The sequence below is a fragment of the Dipodomys spectabilis genome, unplaced genomic scaffold, assembly GCF_019054845.1.
Source record: "Dipodomys spectabilis isolate Male_0828 unplaced genomic scaffold, ASM1905484v1 ptg000227l, whole genome shotgun sequence".
Taxonomy (NCBI): domain Eukaryota; kingdom Metazoa; phylum Chordata; class Mammalia; order Rodentia; family Heteromyidae; genus Dipodomys; species Dipodomys spectabilis.
Window position 1 is genome coordinate 5,583,939 of NW_024870904.1, and position 13,591 is coordinate 5,597,529.

Consider the following 13,591-nt stretch of genomic DNA (forward strand, 5'->3'; position numbering starts at 1 on the left):
TGTGTTTTCACCAGCAGAATGAGCAGAAGTGATGTGCACCATTTCTAGGCCTGGTCCACACAAGACTGAGGCTACTTTATGTTCTTCTTCCCACCCTTTTCCTGCTACCTGGGGTTTGATTATGCTGGTGACCTAGTTTTGACCCTGAACCTGACAGGAGGTGTCACACCACCTCCTGCTAATCTGGACACAGTGAGACAGGAAAAAGGAAACAGTAAATAGAGGTAAGTATCTATAGTGTGATGTGGGCCTCACTAGAGGCCCCAAGTAAGGGGTCAATCTACCAGAGACTGAAGTCAAAGTATACTGATTACCTTAGGCTTTTCTTATATTGATGAAAAGCTGACTAACACATTAATCTCTAAAGTCTTTGGTATGAGAGAACCAGTTAGCTTCAGTATATATGATTTTCCTGATCATGACATATAAAGTGTATTTAAAGCTTGATTATAAATTTAAACATTTTATTTGTAGGAAATTAGCCATTCATAAGAACTTTAGTTCATACTTGTTTGTTTTGATTGGGATTCAACCCGGACTTATGTTTGTGAGGTAAGCACACTACTGCTGAGCCCTACTCCTTAAGCACTTTGTACAGTGTAACTTCAATTTTGTTTTGTGTTAGTAAATGGTAGAATAAGTGACTCTGAATTATGTTCTCACTGAAATACATCTGTGACTACGGAGTAATTTTATTTAAGCTCTAAGCAATTCAGCTTGAATATGCACAATATTTTCCTAATGAAGTCATTTTTATTAAAGCAGTTATTTATCTTTGAGGAGTTCATTATCTAGTTCCTATTTTTCAGACCCTACCTAAAAAGTGGCATTAAGTAGGTTTCATTATTAAAATAGAATCTAGCAAAAAAACACAAACCTGAACTTTGGTGTAACAGTGGTGCTGTAGAATGTTGTCTTATACCATGAAATATTTTCTAAGTTACATTTTCCAGGATTATTCATTATGTGTTGTTTAACAATCTTTGATATAAAAGGCATGCTTATTGGTTTGCAATGTATACATTATTTTACCATTTTGCTGTGAAAGGACAAAGGATGTCTATTTCCCTTTGTAATTAAATAAGAAATGCTAAAAGAGACTCAATAATTTCATTAATCTTTTGTCAAGTGTTGGATTGATTATGACTTCAAAAGTTACTGAAAGAGCTACAGAGGTTGTCTTCATGTTCTAGATACTTAGTGTCCAAGTGTATACTTTGACAAAATATTTGGCCAATATCTCAAAAATATTAACCCTAATATTATTGCCTGAATAATAACAGTGGATATACATCTATATTCAAAATAGTCTTATAGACAGAAAAATAATGGGCCAAATATTCATACATTATTGTATCTTGCAATGTTGATTTAAAAAAATCTTAGCATGTTGACTGAGAGAAATGGAAGATATGAAAGCATGCCAAAATTTTATTTTCTGCCCTAAGTATTATTTATTTAAATTGGAATTTTCTGTCCAGAAATCTTTGTGTGTATGTTTTGAAGGTACTAATCTGGCTAAAAGCACTTCATAAATGCTGGGCACTGTTGACTCACGTCTGTAAGCCTGGCTACACAGGAAGTTGAGATCTGAGGATTAAAAGTCATCCAGGGCAGGAAAGTAAATGAGACTCATATCTCTAATTAACCTGTACTCTTCAGCTCAAGGCGAGTGCCCTACCGCTTGAGCCACAGTGCCACTTCTGGTTTTCTGAGTGTTTTATTGGAGGTAAGAGTCTCACAGACTTTTCTGCCCAGGCTGGCTTTGAACCATGATCCTCAGATCTCAGCCTCCTCAGTAGTTAGGATTATAGGTGTGAGCCACCGGTGCCTGGCTTTCAATCTTATTTTTAGGTTTAGGAAACAGAAGTGATTGTGTCTCACATCCAGTGATTTTTTTAATGCTTAGATTCTCCATTAGAGACCACTAAAGAGTCCCTGTGAGTTTTTAAAATGTTTTTTTTTTTTTTAATTTTTTTAAGGCTTCCTGTTATCTCATCAGAAGGTGGGGAGATCTTAATCCTCCTCTGTCTCCTGCTGTAGAATGCTTCCTCCGTGCAGAACTGCTTGGTCTTCGTGAGGTACAGGAAACTGTTTAGAGACTCTGGAAAAAAGGCAAGCCACGCCACTTGCGGTGGTTTGTAAATGAAAAGTTGATGAACAATCATCAATTGGAATTGGCAAAGCAGCTACACGAAGAGGGAAATCTCTTCCACTGTACCTGTAGGAGCCTCTCTTGACTTGAACCATCTAGTTCCCTGCTTTTCCTGCTCCTGGGAGGTACCAGGATTCCATGCCACTGACTCTTAACTGCCCCTTCATGCCTAGACCTTGAACTGCTTTCTGGGTACACCACTGCCTATTCTTAGGTGCACCCTACTTTTGCTTCATTCTACACTTCTATTACTTCCCTGTGGCACGATGCATAAAAGATGGAAAAAGTACTGCAGCCAGAAGTCTTTGAATGAAGCATCAATGGATGAATATTTAGGCAGTTTAGGGCTGTTTCGAAAACTGACTGCTAAGGATGCCTCTTGCCTCTTTCGGGCTATTTCAGAGCAGTTATTTTGTAGCCAGGTCCATCATTTACAAGTCAGGAACGCTTGCGTCTTATATATGAAGGAGAATCAACAAACTTTTGAGTCTTATGTGGAAGGATCTTTTGAGAAGTACCTGGAACGTTTGGGAGATCCCAAGGAAAGTGCTGGCCACCTGGAAATTCGAGCTCTTTCTCTCATTTATAATCGGGATTTCATTCTTTATCGCAGTCCTGGAAAGCCACCAACTTACGTCACAGATAATGGCTTTGAAGACAAGATTGTACTCAGCTATACAAATAATGGTCATTATGATTCTGTGTACTCAAAACAATTTCAGACAAGTGCAGCCATTTGTCAGGCTGTACTGTATGAAATGCTATATAAAGATGTATTTATCGTAGATGAAGAAGTGTTGGAAACTGCAATTAGTTTGTTTCGAAGTGGTTCCAGGAAGAATAGAAACAATGCTGTGACTGGAAGTAAGCATGCTGATACTGATCCGAAGAGTTCAACTCAGGATAGGACTGAAGAGTGTATAGCCTACTGCAGTGTTGAAAATATCCCAGAGGGATGTACTCAAGGATCAGAAGAACCAAAGTCTCCAGAAAATCTGCCAAAGTTGCTCTTCCCCTTTAAGGTGCTCAAAGCCCTCGATCCAGAAATCTATCGTAATGTAGAGTTTGATGTTTGGTTAGATAGCAGAAAAGAACTCCAGAAATCAGATTACCTAGAGTATGCTGGGAGACAGTATTATTTGGGAGACAAGTGTCAGGTTTGCTTGAAATTAGATGGAAAATACTATAATGCTCACATTCAGGAAGTAGGAAATGAGAATAATTCAGTAACAGTTTTCATTGAAGAACTGGCAGAAAAGCATGTTGTTCCACTGGCTAATTTAAAACCAGTTACCCAAGTGGCATCTGTTCCTTCCTGGAATGCTGTACCAAGTCGGAAAGGTAGAGGTTACCACAAAATACCTGGGAGCTATGTCCCGGAAATAGCTATGTCCGAGATGAGCATAAAGCAGCGGAAGAAGAGCTTCAAAAAAGGTCGAGGGAAGGAGGTCTATATGAATATGGCTTATAGCAGAGGAGAACCCATCCTCCCACCTCGGCTTCACCATGGAATGCGTTACGGACATGGTCCGCCACTGCAGTACTCACAGATGGCTGGCAATGTTCCAGCTCCAGTCTTACCTAACTGTGCAGCAGGTGATCAATCTAGTAGTACCTCATCAATGTCCTCACAGAATTGTTTACAGCCTGTGTTTGTCACTCCACCTACACACGGCAAGCCAGGTGCTATGGCCTCTCTGCCACCACCACCACCTCTGCCACCACTACCACCACCTCCTCCTCCCCATCTTGAGGTAGGAGAAGCTTCTAACCTACCACCACCACCTCCACCTTATTCATGTGATCCAAATGGAAGTGATCTGCCTCAAGATATAAAAGTTTTGCAGTATTATTTCAACCTGGGATTGCAATGCTATCACCACAACTACTGGCATTCTACATTCTACATGCCACAAATGCAGCCACAGCAACTTCCAATCTTCACTGAGTCACGTCTGGTAGAGCAAACTGTTCCTCACTTATACAATGAGGTAGAGATAGCCGATGGTACACAGGCAGAAGCATCGACAAATAATACTTTTCCAAATGCTGACCCTGCATCTGTCCCTCATGGAACAGTTTATTATCCAGTAATGTCAGATCCTTATAGACAGCCACCTTTGCCAGGTTTTGATTCCTGCTTTCCTCTTGTGCCAGATTATCCCTATGTCACCACCTGGCATCCAGTTGGTACAACATACGGTGGTTCTTCACAAATCCATGGTGCTATAAATCCTGTCCCAGTTGGCTATACAGCTTCACCTCACTTGGCTTCTCATTATATACCTCAGAATATGTAAGATTCGGAAGCATAAGGTATTATTGCACTGCCATTTGATTGCTATTTGTTTTCTTAAGGTGTCTTATGTATAAGTAATTTTTGTGGTAGAAGGGTTTATTGTATCTGCCTTTAAGATTTTTTTAAATTTAAAGCAGTCCTTTAAAATGAAGAATGTTACTTTTGAGTTTTTGAATAAGAAAATTGAGAAGGATGCATAACTGGCCTTATATTGTTATTTTTCTTTTTTGAATAAAAAAATTGAGAAGGATGTATAACTAGCCTTGGATTGTCATTTTTTTATCAGCCAGCTTCCCAACAATGTATTAGTTGATGTTGCCAGTTGACAAATGGAGTAAATTGTACCAAAGGAGGAAATTGGAGATGGAGAAAAATAAGGGAGGGAAATAAAGTACAGACAGTGTGAATAGATGTTGTTGCGGGGACTCCTTGGAATGAATATGAGAAACTAAGACAACAAAAAGTAGGCATACTTGAGCTGGTGGATCACACCTGTAATCCGAGGATCGAGGTTCAAAGCCAGCCTGGGCAGGAACTGTGGGGCACTTATCTCCAATTAACCATCAGAAAACCTTAAGTATCATTGTAGCTCAAGTGGTAGAGGGCTAGCCTTGAGCCGAAGAGCTGGGGGACAGCACCAGGCCCAGAGTTCAAGCCCTGTGATCAAAAAAAAAACAAGTGGAAATTCTATAAAGTACTTATTTATAGATTTAGAAGATAGGCATAGAAATTTGAGTAAGAAGGAGAATAATGTGTAGGGACAGAAACTTACGAGGCATCAAAGAAGAGAGAAGAGTTAGGTGTCCGTGGCTCACACCTATAATCCTAGAAATTCAGGAGGCTGAGATCTTAAGAATTTTTGGTTCTGTGCCATTCCTGGCAGGAAAGTCCATTAGACTCTTATCTCCAATTAACCACCAGAAGTCCAGAAGTGGAGATGTAAGTTGAGCTGTGGCTCAAGTGCTAGAGTGCCAACCTTGAGCAAAAGTGGTATGGATAGCAGCCAGGCCCTCAGTTCAAGCCACAGTAACAGCACCAAAAAAAAAGGGGGGGGTGGACAACATGACTACCTGTATGGCGTCACCTACACGTAGGGAGTGACAAGAACAGGCAATGAGAGGTACCCCACATGCTTCAATGAGGGGAAATCCTCTGTGAGGAAATTAGGTTGCTATGCTTTCCATCTGGCCCAGCTAAATTATTCCATCTCTGGAGCTGTGGAGCTGTTGTTGTTTGTGTATGTAACATACACAAAGAGCTATAAATATTTAGTCTTTGTCTCCCTCCCCTGAAGGAATACGCTGCTCAATTAGACAGTTGTTTTTATGTGAAGAAAAAACATGTAATTTTGTCTTCTCAGGTTCAAGTCCATTTGGTAAAAGTTTATATTTCTGACAATAATTTTATTTTCATGATAGATTGGTTATTTCTTGGTGAGAATGATAAGAGAGAATCCAGGGACTGGATATAGAAAAATGGAAACAAAGAAGATGGTGACATTTCCCTTTTTGCAGCTACATATCAGGAGAGAGAAAATGAGGAAAAGGCAAATGGAGGCTTTAGCATAACTGGATGAAACCTGTGTTGGAAAAGTATTCACTGAATTTAGTTCACTTCGTTATGTTCAGAAAAGAAGATTGTTCCTTACATAGGCTAAGACACTCTGCCTTATTTTAGCAGCTGAATATACAAAAGGGTGCCTAATATATCTTCTAGATTAATAGGACTGCAGGAGTATAGGTTTTAATGCACAGTATAACATTTCACTCACTTTTGACTAGACATGTACATACTCAGCTTTCCTCTCTTCTTTACCTGTTGTATTACCTGCCTGTAGTATTCTTATTTCTTATATGTCTAATTCATCCTTTAATAGTGAACCAACTTATCTACCTTTGTAAACTCTTCTGCCACATAGGATAAAGCAATTTGACATTAACATTCAGTGCATATTTTTTATTATGAAAATACTGTACAGAGGGGTTACAATTATTTGGGCAAGGTAATGCATATGTATATAGTTGAAAAGCAATCTACTATTTTAAAATATTTCTTATGTATAACTTTAAATATTTTTTATGAATAGTATGAATTTCTATATTTTTTGAGACAGGGTCTTGCAAGATCATTGCCCAGACTGACCTTTAGCTTATGATCCTCCCATGCTGGTATTATTATCTAAGATTTTTTCACACTAAGTGTATAATATATGGTAGCTAATTTAAAATTTATTTGAAAGAAAAATAGTTTTTTTGTTTTGTTTTTGTTTTTTAGTGAAAGCAGGGGTTATACTGTGGGGGAGGGACATACAAAGCAACAAAGAAATAATCTTATAAATGCATTAGAAACAAATGCATTAAAGAAAAAAAACATATCTAAGGGTTCATTTTCCTAACATCATATTATCTGACCTTTTCTGCTTGATTCATACATACACTAGATATTGCAAATAAGGAAACCATGGGACCTATGTTTCTTTGCCCCTGGCTTACTTCACTTAATATAATTTTTTCCAAGTCTTTCCATTTCCTAACAAATGGGGCAATGTCATTCTTTCTGATGGAGGCATAGAATTCCATTGTGTATATATACCACATTTTCTTGATCCATTCATCTACTGAGGGGCATCTGGGTTGGTTCCAGATCTTAGCTATGGTAAATAATGCTGCAATAAACATAGTTGTGCTGGTAGCTTTAGTGTGGTCTTGTTTGTAATCATTTGGGTAAATGCCCAAAAGTGGGATTGCTGGGTCATGGGGGAGCTCTATGTGGAGTCTTTTGAGGAACCTCCATACTGGTTTCCAAAGTGGTTGAACAAGTTTACACTCCCACCAACAATGAAGAAGTAAGGTTCCCTTCTGTCCACATCCCCTCCAGCATCTGTTGTTGTTAGAGTTCTTGATTTTTGCCATTCTAACTGGAGTGAGGTGGTATCTCAATGTTGTTTTGATTTGCATTTCTTTTATGGCTAGGGAGGTTGAGCATTTTTTCATGTGTCTATTGGCCATCCTTCTTTCTTCTTAGAGAAGTAAGAAAAATAGTTTTATGAAGGCAATACACATTTAAAATGTTTTTAAAAATGTAAACAATCCACGGATCCAAAGGAGTTATGCAAATAACTCCTTGTACAATAAAATGACCATCTCTAAATTTTGATTTGCTTAATATCCAGTTATGAAAGTATATAATCTTATAAAATGAGGATTGACAAGGAATTATTTTTATAATTTTGATAAATAATAGTCAATTAAAACTTGATGAAAAAAAGAAAAGCTGAGTTGGTAAACTTGAAGTAGATTTTCTGTACCAGAAAAGCTAGGTTTCTGAAAAAGAATTTTTTTAATATTTTAAATGCTTTATTGTAAATGAAAATTAAGAAACTACAAAATTATTATGAAGCAGAAGTCATCCATTATAGGTTAAACTGACTCACTCTGTAGGGGGCACAAGGACCACACCCACAAAGAGGTCATCAATAGTGAGATTACTGACAGCATGTCATCTACCATCTGAAATTTCACTTTAAAAACAAATTTAAGGGGACACTGGCGCTACTGTTGACCTCTTAGCCAGGGAATATAGAAGAGAAATCATCTACAGGTGCCTCAAATCTCCACAAACACATAGTTTTACAGAAATAAGCCTAAATTAAGCAAGAATGTCAGATGATGTTGAATTTTGCTCTTGAGAGGCAATCTGCATTTTAGGATGTTTGATCACACTCTTTCTCTTGCTGGATAGTTTCCTTTGAAGGAAGAGTGTTTTTTTTTTTCCTCATCATTAGTTTTCTTCAGTTTTGATCTGTCAAACTTCTCCACTTCGGACATGTCTGGCTTATCACTCATCGTGACTGTAGGCCTGGTGGCTCCTGCAAGCACGCTGGCAGAGGTAGAACGCTGGCTGGTTCGGGCTGGTTGGGTGTGAAAAAGAATTTTTTTTTTTTTGGGGGGTCCGGTCGTGGGGCCAGAACTCTGGGCCTGGGCACTGTCCCTCAGCTCTTCAGCTCAAGGCTAGCGCTCTACCACTTGAGCCACAGCGCCACTTCTGGCTTTTTGCTTTTTTCTTATGTGGTGCTGAGGAATCGAACCCAAGGCCTTGTGCATGCAAGGCAAGCGCTCTACCACTGAGCCACCTTCCCAGCCCGAAAAAGAATTTTTTTAAGAGTTAAGAATTTCCTTTGGAGTTGATAATTTCCTTTAGAGTTGTATATGTTATGTATACACCATATCCTTAACACTAAAGATCCTCAGATCTCAGCCTCCTGAGTAAGTAGGATTACAGGTGTGAGCCACCAGAACCCAGCTAAATCTTATTTAAGAAATCTGAATCCTGTCTTTAAACTTTAAGCTCTGCACAGTATTGGCTATGGAAGACTGAGTAATTTGTGCATTACCATTCACCACCCTACCTTGGATTGGTATTGCTGGCAAGATTAACTTTGTAATGTCCAGCTTAATCATGCTCATATTTTATTCTTTGATCAAACACCTGACATTTTTCAGGTGCATCTTTATTCTTAAGAGGATTATGCTCCTGTTGGTCCTTCATCCTGCTGTTTTGTGCACATCTTCTAGCTGACTGAACTTTACTGACATGCTTTTATTCCAAGAAGGATTTATGGTGGGGCTAGGAAGGTGGCTCAGTGGTAGAGCGCTTGCCTTGCATGCCAGAGGCCCTGGGTTCGATTCCTCAGCACCACATAAGCAGAAAAAGCTGGAAGTGGTGTTTTGGCTCAAGTGGTAGAGTGCTAGCCTTGAGTTGAAGAGCTAAGGGACAGGGCCCAGGCCCAGAGTTCAGGCCCCATGACTGGACCCAAACAAACAAACAAGGATTTATGGTCAATGTGTCCCCTGAGTTTCTGTACTCTTCAGAACACTGATCTTTTACAGTTAAGAATACAATTTAAAGTCACATTTCATTGTCCTCAAACATAAACATTCTGTTTTCTAGCATTCAGGTATTACTACAGAGAAGTCTGGGGAAAGTGTGCTATCCTTAAAATTCAAAATTGGTCCATCACATGTTTCAATGTACATCATTCTGTTGCTGCTGATGTTTTGAACAGTTTACTCTTACTCTGCAAATCTAGTCTTTATTTCCAGGAAGTTTAATTCATCTTAAAAAAAAATTGGAGCAGGAACTATCTGGTGGCTCATGCCTGTAATCCTCGCTACTCAGGAGACAGATCTGAGGATCACGGTTTGAAGCCAGCCCAGGCAGGAAAGTCCTTCAGACCCCTATCTCCAATTAACCACCAGAAAACAAAAAGTGGCACTGTGGCTCAAAGTGGTAGAACTCTTGCCTTGAGCAAAAATGCTCAGCATCCAGGCCCCAAGTTCAAGCCCTATGACCGACACCCCCCCCAAAAAAAAGACCCTATTGTTTTTTTAAATTTCTACTTATTTCTGAACTGTTTTATTCCATATGCCTACAAGATATCTTCTTCCCTTATCAAGTATTTTTTTTTGTTGGTTGTGGGGCTTGAACTCAGGGCCTCAGTGCTGTCCCTGAGCTCTTTTGTTCAAGGCTAGCACTCTTAACATTTTTTTTTCCAGCTACTGCTCTACACCTTGTAAGGATTCTTTTTTTTTTTTTTTAATTGTGAAAATACTGTACAGAGGGGTTACAATTACATGGGCAAGGTAATGAGTACATTTCTTATCAAGCATTGTTGCCTCCTCCTTTGTTTCCCCTTCCCAACCCTTCCCACCTTCTCCCCCCCACCAAAGTTGTAAAGTTCATTTTTCGACATAACGTCTTGTACATCTTATTGTTGCAATGGGTCCACCTGTATCCCTATTTAAACAATTTGTTTTTTTCCTTCCCCTCCACAAAGTATACCAACATCAAATACAGTGAAAACAGGGGTTATACCATGGGGGAAGGACATACAAAGCAACAAAGAAATATCTTATAAATATGTTAGAAACAATAGCAAGAAAGAAAAAGCATTTGAGTCCTTATCTTGGGGTTCATTTCACCTAACATCAACTTATCTGACTGTTTCTGCTTGTCTCAGACTTATCTTAACACTTTTAACCACAGCTCCACTTACAGTTTTCTTGTGGTTAGTTGGAGATAAGATTCTCACAGATCTTCCTGTCTGTGCTGGCTTTGAACTATTATCCTCAGATCTCAGCCTCCTGAGTAAGTAGGATTACAGGTATGAGCCACCAGAGCCCAGCTAAATCTTACTATTTTCATATTACTTATTTTTATCATTTTATTTTAGTGGAGTTCCTCAGACTATTCAATCATGAGGATTTTTAGTTTGTTTTTGCATCTCTTTTTTTCTTTTCACTTCATTTTTGGTACTAGTGTAGCAATCATGTTTTTATTGCTTTTCTATTATTCTCCTAACTTGCTTTGAACTCATTCATTTTCTGAGCTGCTTGATATCTATATTTTCTTCCTACAATGCCTTAAATTTGTATTGAATTCTTGAGTTTCTTTTTTAGAGCTCTCCTAGAAAGGATACTTTATTAGCTATCTACTATTCCATAATAATATTGAAACTAACTTTCTGGTTTCTGGAAACACATTCTTGTTATCTCACAAAATCTCTAAGGAATCTGAGCACCACTGACCTGGGTCCTCTGCCTAGAGGGTCTCAGGTATGGATTCCGACTGTCATCTCATCAGAAGCTCATCTGAAGAGGAATTTCTTGCCAAATGTAACCTGGTTGTGAACAAATTTCAGTCCTTTGCAGATTGGCAAAGTATGTCGCCGTTTGGTGATGCTTTAGCACCCATGAGTTACCCTGAAGCCCTCTCAATATGACTGAAACATGGTAGCTGCCTCAAATGCAGCAAGGAGGCTTGCCTAACAAGAGGCTTTATAATCTTATGCAATGTAGTTGTAGCGTAAGTTTCTTATTATAGTGGTTTGAAACAAATCACAGTTCTTAGCTACATTCTTTGAGTGGAGTTTGCAGGAGATCTTAAACTCCAAAAGAGAGGGATCATGGGAGAAAGTTTGAAAGCAGCCCCAGGAAAAATATGAGTCACTATCTAAAACCCCAAACCGCCAGACTGAGAATGTAGCTCAGGTGGTAGAGCATCTGCCTAGCAATATGAGGTGCTGAGCTCAAATCCCAGTACTGCCCAAAAAGAAGTCTATTATGTTGGGTTGGGAATGTGGCTTAGTGGTAGAGTGCTTGCCTAGCATGCACGAAGCACTGGGTTTGATTCCTCAGTACCGCATAAACAGAAACAGCCAGATGTAGTGCTGTGGCTAAAGTGGTAGAGTGTTGTCCTTGAGCAAAATAAGCTCAGGGACAGTACCTAGGCCTTGAGTTCAAGCCCCAGGACCCGCAAAAAAACATATGTACATGCAACATACATACATGAAGCCCAAAGCAAAATAAGGCTGAAGGCTGTGGCTCAAGTAGCAAAGCACTGTGTAACATGCACAAAGCTCTTAAGTTTAAACTCTGGTGCCAACAAAATAAATAGATCCCAGTCCTTCCATTTAAGTCTTAATTAAATACAACCTCATTTTATCAGTTTTTATGTTCAAAACCTTATTTCCTTCCTAGTGAAGTCACCTTTTGACGTTCTGGGTAAACATGAATTTGGAGAAAACACTTCAACTAACTACAGAAAATATGAGGAAATGTTTATTTTTAACTTTTGGTTTATAAGGTAATATATCATGTTCCATACATTCCCATGCTTGTCAATGAGTTGTTGACAGATATCTGCTTAAGGATGGTGGCTGATAAGAGATTGTCAACTTATCTCTACCTTTCCTCACCTCTCCTTATTTCTGTCAGCCTATTGCCCAGAGAATAGGCTGAAGACTGCACATGCAGACTTGGTTTCTTCTGTAGTTCACTTCCTCTTCAAACAGGGCACTCTACTTCTATGGCCCCTCCATGCCCAGTCTTTATTGCTCTAATCACCATTTTCCCGGGTGCAGCTTCCTTGAAGAGAAATCTTACATTTTGCTCAAAATCAGAGAAGGCATAGTTTGGTGCTCAACACCCAGCCTCTTCTTTAATTGCACTTTTTCTGGCTGGTGCTCTACCTCTTGAGCCACAGCACCACTTTTGGCGTTTTCTGTGTAGCTTATTGGAGGTAAGAGTCTCACAGTGCTGACTCTGAAACAGCATCCTCAAATTTCAGCTTTCTGAGTAGCTGGATTATAGGTGTGAGCCACCAGTGCCTGGTTTTCCATTAGACTTTGTTGCTTGGGAAATCTGCTTCCTATTTCATAACTGTAGGTTGTGCTGTCTCCTTGTTTGATAGAAGATGAAGTTTAACTTGAGTTAATGTGTTTCTCCTAAATTATCTTTCAACTGTTTTCCATTATGAGTAGGTTCCAAGTAGAGGATTACAATTATAAAATGTCATTATTTTGCTTCAGCAGCTAATAGCCTCTTGTGTAGTACTATCTTTAATGTCCAAAACGAGCTTTACAACGTTGGCGCGGAGGGGGGGGGGGGGCGGGGGGGGGGGGTTAAGAAGAAGGATTGGGATTAGGGGGGGAGGGGGGAGGCTGGGAAGGGATGTGAAGGGTAAACAAAGGAGGAGGCTGCAATGCTTGGTAAGAAATGTACGCATTATCCTGCCCATGTAACTGTAACTCCTCTGTAAAGTATGTTCACAAATAAAACTAAATTAAATTAAAAAAAAAAAAGAATTTTAGCACAATTATTTCACTTCTACTTCTGTAATAAGATTGAAGAGTACAATGGTACCTTTCAAATTCTGTTTTATACAATGAATTTAGGCAACTTTGTTTTTTTAAATAAGTTTTTTATTGTGAGAATGCTGTACAGAGGAGGGGTTACAGTTACATGAGCAAGGTAATGAGTACATTTCTTTTTTTTCTTTTTGATCCGATCGTGGGGCCTGAAATCTGGGCATGGGTGCTGTCCCTCAGCTCTTCAGCTCAAGACTAGTGCTCTACCACCTGAGCCACAGCGCCACTTCTGGCTTTTTCTTCTTGCTTATGTGGTGCTGAGGAATTGAACCCAGGGTCTCAGGCATGCAAGGCAAGCACTCTACCACTGAGCCACCTTCCCAGCCCCATGAGTACATTTCTTATCAAGCATTGTCATCTCCTTGTTTTTCTTCTATCATCCCTTCCCTCCCATCTCCACAACTACACTACACTCCACCCCCCAACTTTG

The 13,591-nt window shown here is 39.4% G+C and overlaps 1 protein-coding gene and 1 pseudogene across 1 annotated transcript; one reads left to right on the forward strand and one right to left on the reverse strand.

Annotated features, from left to right (window-relative positions):
- Nucleotides 1–2,141: 2,141 nt before the first annotated feature.
- On the forward strand, nucleotides 2,142–4,672 carry LOC122123244 (putative bifunctional UDP-N-acetylglucosamine transferase and deubiquitinase ALG13). Its single transcript, XM_042697626.1, is given in 4 exon segments — nucleotides 2,142–2,264; nucleotides 2,267–2,305; nucleotides 2,307–2,416; nucleotides 2,418–4,672. Coding segments are annotated over 4 exon segments (2,295 nt in total). The 5' UTR covers nucleotides 2,142–2,156; the 3' UTR covers nucleotides 4,456–4,672.
- Nucleotides 4,673–8,157: 3,485 nt separating this feature from the next.
- Nucleotides 8,158–8,299, reverse strand: LOC122123243 (annotated as a pseudogene).
- Between the last annotated feature and the right edge of the window lie 5,292 nt (nucleotides 8,300–13,591).